Consider the following 18074-nt stretch of genomic DNA (forward strand, 5'->3'; position numbering starts at 1 on the left):
ACCCTGAACTTGGCTCAGTAGCTGAGAGGCAGTTAGTAGAGAGCTTGGTGTGTGCAAAGCTGGGTGCCCCACTGAGCAGCCTAGAAGCTGTATTTTGTATTAAGTACAGTTTGTGAACCCCAGTCTTTCTAATTTTCTGCTGTGGCACCTTATTTTTGGATATTCACGGGGCTGTTGCATCACCTTAAAAAGAGAGGATGTGGCCTGACGGGGATGCAGGAGCACTTCTGCCTCGGGGCTTTTGCTTCAAGAGAATTATTTGGATGTGGTGTTTTCCCCCAGGGACACGAATCTCCATCTCTGGTTCCAGTTTTCTTCCTCCCCTTTGTGTGAGATGCATCCTGTTTTGCGGGTGTCTCAGTCTTGCCTTGTTAGCCTGCAGGCAGGGATTGTGAACACCTAACGATACACAATATAGCAGCTGCTTGTTGGTTTATTATGGGATGGAGGAAATAGTATGAGCAATTACTGTTGCTGCTAGTTTCTAATAGGTGAGAAACGGAACCTGCTTGGTGGGCTTGCCGAAACTACCACTTGTGTAGTTTCAGAGGTTTGTTCTGAGGCTTAAAAGGGGCTTCTGGTCTGTGTGTGTTTAAAGATGCTTCCATATTATTAATAACTGTTTGGCCATGAGGTGGGTGGGCAGTGCTGCTCCCCCTTTTCTGGAGTGGCTGCAAGCAGCCGCAAGGCACCTCTGGCTTTTTTGCACAGGCGCTGGTGGCGATTGGCTCCGGGTGTCCCTCCCACCCGCCCAGCGCTGTGCTTTGTCAGGCGTCCCCAGAGAGCATCTGTTGTCTGATGCCGGCAGCATCCCTCTCTACCTGCTAATGGGTCTCGCTCCCCGAGTTCCACTCCGCCTGCCTCACTGCTGACAAAAGGAGGAGGTTTTTGATCTTGGCAGACCACAGAAGCAGATAATAGCCTGGAAGGTGGCAGGATTGCCCCTTTGCCTTCCACCCATGGAAGTGCCCCCCGGGGGAGTAACAGGTGCGGCAAGAGTCTGGCCACGGGCACGATGGATGGGAGCTGGCCTGGAGAGGAGCCTGAGTGAGTGAGTGAGGCTGGCTGCTGTCCTTCCCTGAGTGATGCAGCTGTAATCCTGCCTGCCGTTTGCCTGATCACTCACTGTGGCTCAGCAGCTGACGGGGACCCACGCCTGCCTGCCTGCCTGCCTGCCTGCCTGCCTGCCTGCCTGCCTGCCTGCCAGCCACCTGCTGGGCTGCAGAGATGAATTACATTTTTGGAAACAACACTCTGCTCTACTCGCGCACCAGTCGGGGCGGCAACACTGGATCCGGCCATAGCTCGGGAGGGCCCAAGCAGAAGCTGTGGGCAAAGAAGGGCTCTGGGGATGCCCTGCCTTCCGAGGAGGCCGAGACTTCGCGCTGGCAGCAGATCGCTGCCTTCTTCACTCGCAGGCATCGCTTCTTCTTCTTTGACTGCATCTCTGTGGCTGCCAGCTCCAGCCAGGTAAAGCGTCACTTGTTGAAATCGGGGGGGGGGGGGAGGGAGGGAGGGCAGCCATGGGAATGGGATCTCCTTCCCCAGCTGCCAGGATTAGGGCAGGGTTAGAAGAGGAAGGAATATTGCAGTCAGCCTCATAGGTGCCTGGGTTTGGCTTTGAGCATATTAAAAACTTGCATGAACATCAGCTTGGTGGCTTAACATTTCTTCTGACCTGCCACATAAATAGGGATTTTGGCACAAATGTCTGACACAACTGAGGCTGCAAAATTAGACTTAGTGAAACAGCTGGATTCCAGAGAGAGGCTAGGAGAGGCTAGGAGAGGCTGAGATGTCTGACCCCAGCAGGGTCTTGGTAGGCCTGGTGAGCTAAAGGAAGAGAACAGAGTTGGAAGTGCCTCTTGACAGGAGCTGGCAGCCAAGACCGGGAGGCTTGTCTCTGCAGAGCCCCAAGAAACGACCAGGTCGGGAGGGCAGTGAGTTCAGTTTCCCACCCTGAGTGCAGGAAAGGAGAGTGCTCTTATTCCCAGAGCACCCCTGGGATTGTAACTTGCCCAACTTTGTTTGAAAAGTTTCCAAGGGGTGAATTTCCACAGCTTTGCAAGGCGGCCTTGGCTCCTGCTGGGCTGCTCTGAGAGCTATGAAAAAATGTTGGGCTGCTTCCTTCCTGTAACTCAAGCACATTATTTTCATGTTCCTTCCTGGGTGGATATAGATAGGGCAAGTTTCCTCCTCCTTTTTGGCACCTTTGTCAATATCTGACACCCACATGCTCCCTTGTGGCCTTTTCTCAGCCTTTACTTAGGACTTGCCTTTTCGACTTGAGTTCTCCCACCTCCACGGTTTATACCAGCCACAATCCCACAAGGCAGGCCTGCATTGCAGATATAGGCAGAGAGGGAAGGGGGCAGGTGGGTTGCAATGTCCTAGTGAGTTTGGGGCTGAGCCTGGGTGCTTCCTGGCTTCCAGCTCTCCCGCTCTCTCTCTCTCTTCTCTGCAGCCCAGTGGAGGCCCAGTGTCCTCCAGGCCTCTAGTTGCCAGCTAAATCTTAGTGTTGCTGCAGCACCTCATGAGCTCTCTGGCCTCATCCTTCTTTGCACATGTTCAGGCCCTTGATGTCCCTACCACTTTTTCCTAGCATTCCATTGCTCTTTGCTGCCCAAGCATCCCATTCTCTTGTTCCAGGAGCATCATCCCATTCTGATGCTCCTGCAAGAGCGTTGACTTAGGCTTCCTGCCAAATTGTTCCAAAGATGCTGTCAATCCTTGAACCAGCTGAATTTCTCTTCTCCATTTGATGCCGATCTGCTTTAGTTTGATCTTGGCATATTATTCAGTAAGTTTGGTATCTTTTGGTGTTTTCATCTACTCTGGTAAGACAAATATAGCTGCTCCTGAGTTCGGATCCCTCGACCACAGTTGTCCTCAAGCTTGGATTACTGCAGTCGGCTCTACGTGGGGCTGGCCTTTAGGTTGGTCCAGATGGCAGCTGGTGCCTGTCTGTCCACGTTCCTGTTCTCACAGTGGCCAACCCGATGCTCCTATGGGGAGCCTGCAAGCAGGGCATCAGTGCTCTCCCCACTGTTGTTCCCCAACAACAACACTGTTGTTCCGAGACCTCATATCTGGAAGCCGTTGAGCTTTATCCTCCACTAATTTGGCTAAACCCTTCCAAAGCTATCCATTCAAGATGGTGGCCATCGCTGCAACCCCTGGGAGTAAATTCTATAGTTGTAAGTCTGTGCTGTGTGAAGAATTACTTGCCCATCCTTAATTCTCCAATATTTAGCTTTGTTGGATACCTCTGGGTTCTTCTAGTATTATGTAAGAGGAAGACAAAGTGTCTTTATTTCTACCACACCCGGCATGATTTCATAGACTTCTATCATGCCACACCTAAACTAGTTTTTTTAAATAGTTTAGTTTTTTTTTCTTTTCCAAAACTAAAAAGGGGAATTGCTCCAACCTCTTTAGCACACCTTTAACTCCCTTGTTCTCAAATGGTCCAGTTACTTCCCCTGATTCATTGAAATATTTTTTATTGTGGATTCTAATGGTCTTGGCTATCCGCTGCTTGAATTCTTTTTTTGTACCCCTTACTGTCTGCTTGTCTTCCTTTTGCCAAAGTTTGTGTTCCTTTTTGTTCCCCTCATGTGAGCAGCCCTTCTGGTTTTTGAAGGGAGCCTCCTGGCCTCCTCACAGCTTCCCTGACTGCTTGCTGACCACACAGGTATCCTCTTGACCTTGGTGACACTTTTCCTCATCTGTAGTAAACATAATCATCATTATTGTTTTTTACGTTGATTTGTCACTTGCTACAAAATTGGCTCAAAACAACATCTAATTATAAAGGCATTCCTAATATAAAATGTAAGACAGACAGACAGACACACACACACACACACACACACGTATATGTATACAGGAACATTAATTAGTCAAAATCTTGCAAGAATGTAAAAAGAACAGATGCTTCTTGAACACCTATGAAGACTTGGATATGGTCATACTTGCGATCCGACGCTTGGGTGCAAGGAGCACGATGTCTGGCACCTGGGGGAGCATTGCAGAGTTGGGGAACCACCAGTGTCAAGGCCTCTCTTCTTGTGCCCACCCTGTGGACCTCCCTCAGATGGTCCTGGCTGAGTTCCTACAATGGTGGCTTTGAATAACTCCCAGGCATTGTGGAGAGATTTGACCCTCTTGACAACTTTTCACCTTCCTTTTTCCCAGTCCCCTCATTTGAGTCCTCCTTCGAAGTCAAATGTGATGGCTTGCTTGCTTGTTTGTTGTAACCTGCCCTGGCATCCCAAGGCACAGGGTGGGATATTAGTTTTAAAATTAAGAAACACCATTTTCACTCCTATCCCCGAGGGAGGCTTTATCCTGGACCAAAGGTTCTTTCGCTCCTTTCTGCTCTCCCCCCTCCCCCGGACTTGTCTGTTCAACTTTTTAGTACCAATGGATTGCATAAATTGAGTCACCTATTTATTTTTAAAAATCCATTTATTTTACATTGTTAGCAAGTACACAGCTCCCACAGCATACACCCACACCCCACAAACCCATAGAAATGGATTTTTTTGTTATTTATTTATTTTTACTAAAGATTTTCTTGGTTTACAAAAGTATGAGCAATGTCTCTTTTTTTTCCAAGTAACATTTTTTACAGATCAGTTTCATTTGTTGAGACATTAGGAAGAAAAGGGGGGAAGAGGTGGAGGGGGAAAGGTGAGTGGAGGTGGGGTCGGGTGGCGAATTTTTGTTATTTATTGCATTTGTTTGGCTCCCAGCAATAAACTATATAATAATGTAATTCATCAAAAGTTTATCAGCTAAAGCAATGGTACTCGTTAAATGTGTTCCTCCAGAATAATTAAGTATGACTAGACGCAACCCCAGAGCCTCAGAACCATGCCCAAATGCCAGGGAAGATAAAGCTGCCCCTCTCCTGTGGAAGAGGTCCTGGGGTTGGCATTTGGTCCTCTTCTGGGGGCGGGGGGGGGGGCTGAGTGCTCAGAGAAAGGTCTGAGGTTCCCAGGGAGGCTTGTGTGGGGAGAGGTGATGCAGGAGGTTTCCAAGAGTTGTAGGTTGAAACCAGCCTGTGGGGCTGGGCTTGCAAATGAATTGGCAGCCAGGTCTGAATTAGTAAAACAAGGTGGTTAGTGTATGAAACATGGAAAGAACAGGCCTGTCTGGATGCTTCAGTGCAGGGGGCAGCCCCCCCCCAGTGCCCTCCAGATGCTGTGGGCAAGAACTTGCAGCGCCCCCCAGCCGCTTGGCCAATGTTCAGGGGTCACGGGAATCCCGGTACTCTGGGCACTGGTGGCTGCTGCTGAGGAGTTCTGCCAGCTGCTGCTCTGGAATCACCCTGCTGGCGCCAGTAGCGCCCGTCTCAGAGACGCCCAAACACTGAGGGACAAACACACACCCCCCCCCCCGCAGCTTGATGCCATTATTTGTGGCAGGGATCCTGCAGCATCCATTGTGGGCAGTTGCAGCCCAGTAGCTGCGGTTGCCACTGCAGAGTATGAAGGCCTTTAAGCACTCCAGTGGCTTTCAGGAGAAGGTTTTTGGCAATGACCCACCACGGAAAGGCTGAGCCAGGGGTGAATGGGGAGGATTAGCTGGGTGGGGCAGAGTTAGCTGGGGTGGATGGTTAGGAGCCAGCAGGTGTCTTGCTGTCCCACAGGCAGAGATGCAAAATTTCGGTGAATGACAAACAAACATGCTATTGCAAAAAGCTTAGGAAACTCTTTATCTATGCACGTGGAGCAGTTAAATCTCAATTTGGTCTGGCATTTTTCTCCAAGGTGTTGCTTGAGCTTAAATGCTTCTAAATTGCAATCAGGAAGGCTTGCTGTGTGTTTAATTTCAACTCGCCAACCCTGAACGTCCCTAGAAGGGGTGGCTGGAGGAGGAGAGGGATTGAGATTCTTTCTGTGTGCATCACATTTTCTTAGTAAGCAGAGATCTATTTAGAACGCTGAAAGCCACTTGGATTTTCAATACTGTATTGTGGATAATTTGGTATCACCTGCAAATTTGGTCACCTCTCAGCTCACCCATAACTCCATATTGTTTGTGAAAACTTTGAAAAGCGCCCGTTCTTATCTGTCTTCATTGTGAGAGCTACTCTGCTATCATATCACATTAGGTGCCGAGTTCTGGCAGCTGTGTAGCCCAAACAAGATGACGGAGAAACAAGAGGGGGGTGTATTGGACTGTGCAGCTTCCCCGCAAACAAAGGTTTGCCAAAGTGTGGGGGAGGGGGAGCACAAACTGAGGGCTGGTGTCACCTGTGTCATCACATCCTATTGAGGATTGAACTTGCTCAGTGGCTTAGAAATCCCGACGGTCTGTTGGCTTGTGGGGGGTGGGAATAGAAAACTGGCAGGTGGGTGAAAAGCAAGACTGGCTGCCTGCACACCAAACAAGAGCATTCTCTTTGGCAACACCTTGTTGTAGATCTCATGCTCTGTTTTGTATTCTTTAACCATTTACCTGCTAATTCCAGGACTGTGAAGGTTGCTCAGGCGCCTTTGTCAGGGAATTGGTGGAAACCTTTTGAAAGTATAAGAATTTGATGTCTACCAGTTCATCTGTCTACTAACTTGCTTGTTGGCATTCTAAAATGACAGTCTGAAATGTTAGTAAGGATTTCCTTTTGCAGAAGCCACATTGATCCAGCTTCAGCAAGACTCAATCATTGTATCTCATAAGTTTCCACCCATAGGTCTGGAGCAAATATTAAGCTAACTAGGGCTGGGCAATATTAGGTTTTCGACACCACAGTGTGTCGCCAGTCCAACATCGTGGTTTGCCGATATACCATGATGTTGAAAAAAGCTGCATTGGCCTCATCCGTTGAGGTGCTGGGTGAAACTGCCACAGCTCTCACTGCAGAGCCGAGGCTCTTTCATCCCAGAGCCTTGCAGGGCCCAAGCCCCCTGCTCAGCTGGGGGGGGGGAGGCTTGCGTCCAACAGCTGAGTGGGCCAGGCCACTCCCCAAGGTGGAGGGAGCCCTGACAGGCTCCCTTGGCAAGGCTACTTCGCCTTCGAGGGGAAGGGGGGCAAGCAACCTCCTTCTCCTGGGAGAAAGAGGCCACTTGCTCCCCCCCCCCCCCCCAGCTGAGTGCTCTTGTGCAAGCAGGAAAATTATTTGGGGCTTCCTCAGCTTGGGAGCAGGAGCAGATTTACGCCCCCCCCCATGACTCGTGTGAGCTGGTGGTGGGTCTGGGTCTCCGTCAAACTGCTTGGCTGAGGTGAGGGCAGCTGCATTCCTGCACTGGTCGGGGGACGGGGCGGGCTGACCACAATGGCGGCTTCACTCAGTGGCATATTGCTAGTAAAACCACCGTGGCTCCTGAGTCCCTCTGCCTCCAGCCCCCGGCTGCAGCTTGTTTCTCCCTAGGCATGCTGAGTGCTTGGGGGGGGGGATGGGACTGAGGAGCAGCAGAGGTTTCACCCGTGATATAGCGCTGAATGAAACCCCCATTGTGGTGAGCCCCTCATACCGGTCCTGGGTGATATATCAATATATTGCCAGGCCTGAAGCTGACCTGCCTATAATTTCTTCAGTCTCAAGTCTTACTTTGGCTACTTTCCAGTTTTCTAGAATGTAGGCTGATTTTAGGGACAAGTTATGTAATTTCCTTAGAAGACCAGCATTCCCATTTACATTCGTTAACTCACAGGTGGATGCTGTGGGGACCTGGTGACTGGTTAACTTTTAATGTCAATAAGCCCTTGTTGGCATGTGGCTCAATTTTTGGGGTGTCTCTCTCTCTCTCTCTCTCTCTCTCTCTCTCTCTCACACACACACACACACACACAAACACACACACACACACACACAGAGAGAGAGAGAGAGAGAGAGAGAGAGAGAGATTAAATTCCGTTTCTCTCCTTCCCAAGCACTCTGTTTGCTCCCTTGTGTAATGCTCCATCATCTCCCCGGCTGGTCTCTTGCTTCTGATGTATTTAAAGACATGGCTGTTGTTTTTATTATGCATCTCTCAGATTTTTTCTGCCTTCCCACTCGCTGCTGGGAACTAGAGCAGTGCTTCTTGCCAGTGGTGCCTGTTTGGCAGGGATTGTGTGAGCTGTCAGTAGATTTGAAGAGCCCAGATTGTGCCTCAATTTGCCGGCCGTTTCCCAGGGCCAGGAGTGGGGCTGCAGCTTTATCCCTCTCTCTGAGGTCCTGTGCTTTCCCCAAGCCAATGCTTCTTGCAGATGGTTGTGTGAAAAGAAAGCCCCGTGGGCAAGCGCCTGCCTGTGTGTGGAAAGGCTCCATGCCGCTGGGACAGCTGCACAGTTGAGTGCCTCAGCCATGTGGAGCCCCTACTCATGAGCAGGCACTTGCAAACGGGGCTCCTTTCTCACACAGCTGTGTGCAGCATGTGGTTCTTGGTGGTGTGTATGTGGAGGCAGCTCTACAGCCCTCTGCTCCCCACACTTAGGCCCTGGAGTCTGGAGAGGGTCGCATCCTGCCCTCTTGTGTGCAGTTGTGTACGGAAATGGCCTGGGGATTCTCCAGTGATGGATTCGTTGTCATGCAAACACACAACCAAATGCAGAAGCACCAGGAGATGTTTCCCTTCACATTTTTATGGTATATCACAGATGTCATCCTGAGCCACCAAATTGCCCCTCTTCTTTCTCCAGACGACGACTTCTTCTTCTTCTTCTTCTTCTTCTTCCCCTGTAATGTTGGATGAATAATAATAATATAGGTTGCCAGTTCATGTTTTTAGGTGAGATGGTGCATCATATTTTACTTCCAGTTTTAAAAGAAGCAATAGGAGATGCTTCCTTGGTTACCTAGCAACTGTGTGATATCCCACCTAGGTCCCCACCTCCAGTAATTCCTTTTAGCTCCTGCTGACGTGAAACCAGCTGGAATCAGACCCTCCTGCGCTCACTTTCCTCTTGTCTCTTAAGTTAAGGTTTCAGCAAGGGGGAACGTGCCTTATTTGGGGCCAGTTGATGGCCTTCTGTGGGCCTTCAGCTTCTCCCTAGGATGAGGCTGAGTGAAATCATGTCCTGCTCTGTCTCCCCTCCATTCTAAGGCGCATGTTATGTCCTGTGGCAGATCAGGCTGTGAGCAGCTTGGCCCATGCAGGGGATACTTGGGACAGGTCTCTTGTCCTGGGGCCATGTGATGAATCCAGAGGCAGCTAATCGTGTGCTCCTTGCTGTGTTCTGCCCAGGTGTTTGATGCACCTGGGCAGCTTTGCCAGCTTTTTATTCATGTATCTCAAGGGCATAGCCCTTACAAGATTATATACAGTCATACCTTGGATCCCAAACGCCTTGCAACTCAAACATTTCGGCTCCCAAACGCAGCAAACCCGGAAGTGAGTGTTCTGGTTTGCAAATGTTTTTTGGATCCCGAACGTTTGCCGCGGCTTCCAATTGGGTGCAGGAAGCTTCTGCCTTGGTTGTCAAAACGTTTTCAGAAGTTGAACAGACTGTACCATGATGAGGAAAGTTCCATTAAGATCCACCAGAATGGTCAGACCCAAAGAATTCTGTGTCCTAAGAATGCCAGGAGGAAACAGCGACCTAAAAACTTTGGGGAAGGAGAGTCTTCAGGTCAGGAGCCACCTTGGATTGAGCTGTTCCGCAGACGTTGGTGTCCAGTTTTCTTTCTCCTGTTCCCTCACAGTGGTCGCTCTGGCTTGCCTCAGAGGAGGTCTTGGAAGTCACACATGACCCCTGCTTCCCAGGAAGGGGTTGAAGAAATGGTCTCCTCCCCAGGGAGTCCAAGAGCTGGTAAACCCAGGGAAAGAGGCCCCAGAGTGTCTCAACGGTGGGCCCCTGTGCCTCTCTGCTGCATCCCCTGCCCCCTGAATTCTGAGCTGTCGAGTGAGGTGGATGCAGACCCTCTTGTTAATCCACAGAGCCCATCTCTAAGGACTAGTTCCCACCCGGCAGCCCCTTGCACCTCCAAGACAGAAGCACAGCAGCCTTTGGAGGTAGGGGATCAGAGTTGGGGCCTTCTCCTACTCTACCACTCTTTGTCTTCAGCAGCTGCAATCCACAAGATTAGCTTGGGGGCAGGATGGTTTGGGAGGTATCTGGAGTCCTCCTCACCTTGCAACTGGAGCCCACCACACCACACACTCCCTCACTCGGTAGCTCCTCCAGCAGGGACGCTTCCTCCTCCGCCCTCTCTGAGGGGGGCTTTTCCTTTGCTGTGGAGAGAGGCAGTGTGTTTCCAGCAGTGCTGGGGGGGGGGGGGTTGCAGCTTTTGGGTATCTTGGTTGCCTCCTTTGCAGGGCCTGGAGGCAGCATTCCATTTGAGTGCAGAAGGGCTGGCCTGGCCTTGGCAAGCAGACCTGGCCCTCCCCAGCACACCTGCAGCCATGCGATGTACTGCTGAGCATTTGCCCTCATGCTCAGTTGTGGCGCAGGGTCTCAGAGTCTGCAGCAGAAAGGCACTGTGGACGTGCCAGGTGACCTTTGGCGCAGCTTCTCTTCCCTCTGCAGAGCATTGATTCTGCTTGCCTGGCAAAGGGGCCGACAGCGTGTTGCCCAATGGGACGCCTTCTGTCTCTGGAGAGGGCGTGCAAAGCCGGGCTTCAGCTGGACTGGCCAGGAGAGCATTTTGCTCGGCTGTCTGGAGGAAATGTGCCACTGCCTGGGCTCCCTTTTAGCTGGCCGAGCAGCTTAACTGGGCTCCCGGATGGCTGCGTGTTCCCCCCCACGCAAGTGCTGCTGTGGGGCTCCTGACGGCTGTGCAGTGGGGCCTGGGCTGAGGCATGCTGGCTCTGCCGCCACGGCCTGGGCAGAGGCACCTCCGGGGCTCCAGCCCCAGGATGCAGCCGGGCAGACGCCCTGTGTTTCAGCCACGTTGCCTGTGGCATCCAAACACAGGGGCAGGTTCACCAACCTGCGTGACAGTGTGAAGAAGAGCCCCACCAAGAGCACCGCCAAGGTGAGGGCTGCCAGCGGGTGGGGCTCCGACAGCTCGTGGTCCAATTGCTCCTCGGAGAAGGTAAGCCCCCCCTGGCTCCGCCCCAGCTCCTTCTCCCTCCGTGCAGGACTCCAGCGCAAGGCGTCAGCTGGAAGGGGGCTGGCGTGCTCTTGAAGCGCTTTCCTGCTCCCTTGAGTTGCCACGATGTCAGGCCAAGGAAGGTGGTTTCCCCACATGTTGGTTGTGAGTGAGTGTGCGGGAAACCTCAGGTTGGTTTTCTGAGGATTTGGTTTTCTGTGAATGGAACTGTAGAATTGTGCAACCCCCAGAGCCCACCCTTTGGAGGGGGCTTCAGCAGCAGGAGTGGTTTTTTAAACACTTTAAAAGGTATTTGGATGAGTGGGGGGCTCTGAGGGGGGTGCCTGATTCTTTGGTGGCAGCACATGATGAGCAGGGCTCTCCAGTGACCATATTGATTCTGTCCAATTCCAATAACCTATTTATAAAGCAGGTCACATGCTGTGTGCTTGTAGAGGGTTCAGTTGGACCAGGGCTTGGCAGCCTTTTCTCTCACGCTCATCTGCTGACCGGGAGAAGGAACAGAGTGGGTGCTGGCCAGGATCCTGCCCCTCTTTCTCTGACCCCCTTTTCTCTCCCTTTTGGCCCAGGTCACTTAGCCTCACTTGGGGGCCATTGGCATTTGGTCGAGGGCTCCGTAAAAATAGGCCAAATAATTTGCCTGTGGCCCCAATTTAGAGGCCAGCTTGCTTGTCCTTTGGCCGCGCTTGAGAGGTCTTTAGGGCACTTGCTTGCATCTTTAGTAGTATTAATTTACATGTGCTGAACATTTACATAATGCCCAAGGGAGCTGTTTCTGCTTCACACCCTGGCCAGGCTTGTGCCCTGGGGAGTCACTTTGGCAGCGGTTTGACTTTACTCCCAGAGGGACACTCCGTTGTCTCTCGAGGCCGATGGATGCCAGCAACAACCATTTATTTATTAGCTTTTTTATACTGCTCTTCATCTGAAGATCACAGGGCAGTTCACAACATAAGCTTACGAAAGAAGAACACAAAGAACATAGGGAAAATACTTTTGTTTTTCCTAATAATCTCCGTCCCACAAACACATTTCCAAGTCCGTTTGAGTGTGTAATCAGCACAAAGCCTGGTTATAGAGGAACATTTTCTCCTGGCACCCAAAGGTGTATAATGAAGGCTCCAGGTGAGTCCCTGGAGGGATAGGATAGATGGACTCGGCCTTCAACCTTCTGTGACGGCTGTCTGTCCTGCTCCTTTCTCCTTTGGTCTTTAGTCTTAATAAACTCCCTGAAATTGATGTTGGGGTTGGGTGCATTTCTGCAAGACTCAAAAGGAGAGTGTGTGAGGGCTTGGGCAGGGGAAAGCTAGGGAAGTTGGGTGGTCTCTCTGCTTTGCTTCTAAAGGTTTGCCTGTGGCAGGAGGGGACCTCAGGGGGTGGCAGCCCCTTGAGAGGCCTACCTGGACTGGCCGTTGTGGGAGGAAGGCGCCCAAAGGTCCCCCCTCCTTCTGTTACAGTACTTGCTGCTCACTCTTCCTTGCTCTGTGGAAGTGGCTAATAGGACCAGTGAAGTAAAAATGGCAGGTGCATTATTCTTTTGAGTGATTGTGGATTCAGCCTTGTGTGTGCTGGATGCCTCTGGGTAGGTGGAGATGTCTTAATAGCATTGTGGTCCACCGTCCACCCCCCAATTCTCCCCCTGGCAGGGGGAGGAAGGGGCACTCAGCCGCAGTTCTGCTCTGGCTCCCAGCAAGCCCGGGGGGCCCCCAACGTCTGAGGGTTTGACTTTGCGGATGCAAAAATATGACCCCCTGCTCCGCTTTTGTCAGCCCGCTTGGTATCTGTTGTCTTCCCGGTTTAGAGTGTGCCGCGTGAGCAGCTTATGGGCTCTGGTGATTAGGGGTGTGGGGAGCAGGAAGAAGAGATACTCAAATGCTTCTTCAAGTGCCTCTTTGTTGCTGCTGATAGATGTGTGTGCAGCCAGGCTTTACAGACTGCTGGCTGTGCAAAAATTACTTTTTAGTGGCCAGTGATCCTGTCAAGGGGTGGAATTAAGGACGTGAAGACTCAGGGGTGAGGGAGCATCCTGATAACTCCCCCTCCCATTTTTTGGAGGGGGGCATTTATTATATATTTATTCAAGTGTTTATATACCACCCTATTGCAAATCCTCAGGGCAGTGCATAGCATAACACCATAAAAACATTTAAAAGCAGCATGAAGCATTCATTAGAATGACAGGCTACTCGAGGGACATTTTAAACTAGGCCTGGACCCCTTGGCACCAGAAGGTTTCCAGGAAGTCAGAATTTAGAGTGGTGGGCGCTGAGCTCTTCTGAGCAAGCAGGATAGTGATGTCTGCCTGGCCCCCCTTTGGCCCCCTGAGGCTTTTCCAGGCAAGCACACAGGAAGAGCCAGCTTGCCTCCTGCTGCTCCTGAAGGTAGGACTCGAACCTGTGGCAGAGTCCCACTAAGCAGGTGAAGAGCTTTCTGACAGCGAAAGCTGTTCAACAGCAGAACGGACAGCCTCTTCAGGGGGTGGCCTTTCCTTCTGCGGAAGTTTTGAAGCAGCAGCTGGATGGCCACCTGCCAGGGATCCGGCAGCGGCAGTTGCTAACATTGTAATGACAATTTCCCTTTTCAAAACCAGAGAAATTCAGTGATAAAAAAGATGTCAGTTCATATAGCCTCTGTACAGCCAGGGACATACACACACACGTGTGTGTGTGTGTGTGTGTGTGTGTGTGTGTGTTAACATATGAACTAGGTTATAAGATATTATCTGATAGGAAAACCACTGTTTGTATCTGTATTTTTTCTTTTCCTTTTAACAACCCCCCCAAAAAGTAAAAAAAATATTGGGGGTGCACAGGGATCGGGAACCTGTGGCTCTCCACTGGTTGCTGGACTCCAGCTCCCCCCCAGTGCCAAGGGGGCTGGGGGCTGTGCAGAGGGGGAGGGGGAGAGGCCTGCTGGTTTAAGGCCTTGGCCTCAGCTCTACAAATCCAGCTGATTGGAAGCCAAGAAGACTAGAACAGATGTGCCACAAGTTGTGCTTGCTTACGCCTTGCAGTGCCAAATCCAGGAGAGCCTGGGACTGGCAAAAACGCTCCATGTTGTCCTGGGTCTCTGAAACACAGTTGCAGACCCGACTCCTGGGGTCCTTTGCAGCAGTGCCTCTTTGCTGCTTCCACCCAGGCACTCCAGCCTCCTCCTATGGATTGGGGTCTGAAAGCCCAAGGAAGGGGCACATGGAAAGTAACTGACAAGCCGTTGTGACTTTCACCACTGCACAGCATCTTCATTGATAAAGGGGCACAAATGTCACAGCATCCACCTTCGCTTCCAGTTTCCAACTTAGAATTGTAGAGTTGGGAGGGACCCCAGCGGTCAGCTAGTCCGGCCCCTTTTATGAGGAAGCCTTGACCCTCAGAATCACTGGATGAGCTGTTGTGTTGTGCCTTGCTGGTGAGAAGAAAAGGGGAATGTGTGTGGATGTTTGTGTTTTCCAAAAGATGCTGGGGTTGCAAGTTTGTCTTCGGAGCAGCCCCTGTGGGACTTTTGCCTACAACGGCCCCAAATGTGAGCCACATGCGCTGGGGTCTCAGGCGATCCTTCAGCATTTGGGGAATGTCTGCGCTGCGGCCAGTTCCATCCGCGAGAGCCCGGGGGGGGGGGGAGTGCCTCTTCCACCCGCAACCTTTAGATTCAGCTCCTGACTTCTCTCCATTCATGCTTTTAGATACCAGAAGCTGTTCCTCTTTCTCTTCCCGTTGTCTCTGTCCTGCCAGTCCCTGCTGAGACCACACTCATCCCATCTTCCATCTCACAGGTTTTTATTCCTCACCCCACCCCCCTGGCATGCCAGGGCCTGTCTTGCTATGGTTGACTCTGTGATTGCATGCCCGTTTGGTCCTGGGGGTCCTTGGAACTCAGCTTTTTCTTCCCCTTTGGGCATGCTGCAGAATGGAGTGGTTGCATTGCCTCCTTGGGTTGACTGCATGTGCATCTCAGTGGCAGGGGAAGGCTTTTCCTGCAGAAGGCCCCAGGCCAGGCAGGAGCTGAGCACCGCCTGGCCATGTGGAGAGCCGCTGCCCAGGAGCCTGGCTCAACTGCTGTGGCCCCTGCCATGAAGACTCTGGCCTGTTGACCTCTCAGTACTCCTGCTGCACAGCGGTGCTGGGGGACCTGCTCTCACTGCTGAATCTGCTCAGAGGCCAGGCTCTTCTAGGAAGATGCCCACTGACTTCATGGTCCGACTGAGAGGAGGGGAAATGGGCCTTGGCACTCACGGCGCGCCTTGCTTTAAAAGGCAGATGGGTAGGCTGGCTAATCCAGGCTAATTCTTTTCTCAGCTGAGTCATTCTCCACATACATAAAAGATGCCTCCTTATATTTGGCTCAGCAAAGCACTCTCTAAGTTGTTGGTCTGGGGCAGTTGCATCAGAACTGCTTCCTGTTCTGGAATGTGAAGGTGAGCAGCTTGTAGGCTTGACCTGCGTCCAGGCAGATGGTGCTAGACCCTTTGACACTGGCCGACCTAGAAATCATAAAATAAAATAGTAGAATTTATTATATAGATTTCTGCTCTGCGCTTCAAACAGATCTGTGCATACTAAAGGCGGCAATATATAACAGAGCAGTGACTATAGCAGAGGCAAAGCAGATTGCAAGCCTGGAAAAATAATTGTTACTGTTTATTGTATGGCACCACCAGTGTCCTGGTGCTTTATAGTGAATAAGATGACAGGTCCCTGTCCCAAGGAGCTTACAGTCTAACATTAGTAGTTTTTGAGGAGAGTCAAAGAAGAAGTCGTGTCCAAATGAAGAGAACTCAAAGGTGGGTTGGGGAGTACAAGCAGGCAGTAAGGGATGCCCAGCTCTTGCTCTAGCACGTAACATTTGTCTTCTCACAAGAGCAGAGAAATATATGGGTTGGGGAGGTTTATGGGATTGCGTCAGCAAAGCATGCCTGTTGCACTCTGGCTTCAAAATGGGCTGCAGTTTATTAACCGCTTTGGTGGGGATCCGTTTTGCTCTTTCAGCTGCAACTGGCCTCTTCCTCTGGGTGTCCCCTGGTGTTTGCTGTCAGGAGCAAGGAGCTTGACCCAGTTGCACTGCAGAGTGGGCATCCTTAAAGGGAGCGGCAGTCATCTGCCCAGAAAGAAACAAGGCTCTGTGGCTTCCCTTTGGGCATTCCTTCTCATGCACGGCCGTTATCTTTTTAATCCTAAGGCAAATCCTCCTCCAGTCGTGGTGAACACCGAAACTTCGGAGACCCCAACCTACGTAAGTGTCTATTGATATTTCATTGCCTTGTATGTCTTTCCAATGAAGCTCAGTGAAAACATATGCTCTGTGCTGTGCTATTTTTTTTTATTAAAAAAAGTGGTGAATCCACATTTAGGCAGTTATGCTTTAGCTTCCCATATCACCTGGGCTATGTATCTATCTGCAGGGAAATTAGAAAGCTCTCTCTGGAGCGGAAAGAGAGAAAATCTCTTGCCATGTTAGAAGTTGGGGGTGAACCAGTTACACTTGATAGGTTTGAGGCATCTGCAATGCAGAGCTAGCACTGGGCATTGGTTGCCCCACGATGGGGTGGCATCTGCCATCAGCTCCTAGCTCAGCTGAGATAGATGCCCAGACCGGGGTGTAAGGGGAAGAGGGCTCTGCCACGGAGTTTTGTGGGTGGAAGCCAAATGGAACTCCAGGCTCAAAGGCAGCATACAAAGTGTCTTGCTGGTTCAACCCAAAGTTTACACTAGATTAGAATTGGGGAGCTTTTGAGAGGTTGCTGAACTTACAACTACCATTGGCTTAGCAAGCATAGCCAATTGCCAGGCATGATGGGAGTTGTAGTTTAGCAACACCGGGAGAGGACAGTTCCCCACACCTGCCCTAGACCAACATTCTGTTGGCAACAGTAGCTGTTCAGATGTCTTTGGAAACTCACAAGCAAGACATGCTTACCACAGGAAAAAATGCCTCAAAGCGACTTACAGGTGTGTTTTTTTAAAAAAAAGCATACCAAATGTAAAACACACCAAACGATTTCAAAGAATTAATATTTTTTTTAATAAAGTGCCCATCCTGCAATAACATAGCACAGCTCCTATTCCACTCATCTAAAAGATGAGCCCGGGCTAAAGAAGCACATCTTCACTGTGTCTAAAGGCGCATCTGTCTAGGGAAAGCATCCCACATTTGGGGAGCCACCACTGAGAAGGCCTGATCCCATGCTGCCATCCACCGCTCAAAGGAGGCACACAAAGAAGGGCCTCGGGTGATGAATGGGGGGCTTGTTGATGCCTGTGTGAATGAGAAGCAGAGTTACGTGCCATCTGCACATTGATAATGGCACATTCCAAATCCCTGGATGACCCCACTCTCTTCCATTCTTATGCTCATCTTGAGACAGTGGAGGAGAATCGTTCCTCACAAGTCCCAGGATGGATTCTCACATGACGGAGGTGTTCTCTGTTTTGGCACAGGGCCATTTCCAACCCTCCTTTGCCGGCAGAGCCAGACCCCAGTGCAATGCCCAGTGGTCTTTGCAGCTGCCACACTCCAGAAGCGTCAGGTGCGCTTAAAAGTGGCCTCCCCACCCCTCAGTCGGCTGACCCATTTTCTGGCCAGCTCTTTCTGCTTCCTGTGTTCAGATAGTGCAGAAGCACAACGGCAGCACCTTCGGCGGAGGGCTGTTTGTTCCCGACCTGTCGCCCTCGCCAGCGGAGTAATGCAACACCAAGGACTCCTTTGAGAGCCTTTGCTTTGTCTGGAGCCAGCCTGGAGGAGATCAGGTTCCACATGTTAATGACTTTGGGCTGGCAGCCTCTTGCCCTGGAAGCAGGATCACATGTTGAACGCAGAGTCTGCTTCCAGCAGGAAGGAGCAAAACGTGGCATTTTGCTTGATTGGTGGCTTGAACAGGAGTGGTCCTACAAGCAGCTGTTTAGGCACCGAAAGGTCTGAACATTTGCATTTTGAACAAGCTGCAGGGATGCCCAGGACCGGCTTCTGAGGGCCGTGTGAAGATTTTGATTCAATCTAGTCATGCCACCCTTTCTCCCAGGAGCGCAGGATTGCGCCTTCAGATGGATCTCTTTTGCATTGGTTTTACCTCCAGAACAAGGAGATTGATAAGCCA

General features: G+C 51.0%; 1 protein-coding gene across 16 annotated transcripts in view; it reads left to right on the forward strand.

Moving 5' to 3' along the window:
• DLG1 (discs large MAGUK scaffold protein 1) overlaps positions 1-18074 on the forward strand; it is an 82880-nt gene that overhangs the window by 32509 nt on the left and 32297 nt on the right. For 7 of the 16 annotated variants that reach the window (XM_083739321.1, XM_083739330.1, XM_083739333.1 and 4 more), the window contains 2 exons: positions 14667-14756; positions 16160-16213. In XM_083739321.1, the coding sequence (XP_083595447.1) occupies positions 14667-14756; positions 16160-16213 (144 nt within the window). Of the gene's footprint in view, positions 1-1212; positions 1471-9634; positions 9945-14666; positions 14757-16159; positions 16214-18074 lie in introns of those variants that run through there. The other 9 variants (XM_083739335.1, XM_083739336.1, XM_083739322.1 and 6 more) reach the window with 4 other exon arrangements.

The sequence above is a fragment of the Podarcis gaigeae genome (genome assembly GCF_964106915.1).
Source record: "Podarcis gaigeae genome assembly, chromosome: 5".
In the NCBI taxonomy this organism is placed as follows: Eukaryota; Metazoa; Chordata; class Lepidosauria; order Squamata; family Lacertidae; genus Podarcis; species Podarcis gaigeae.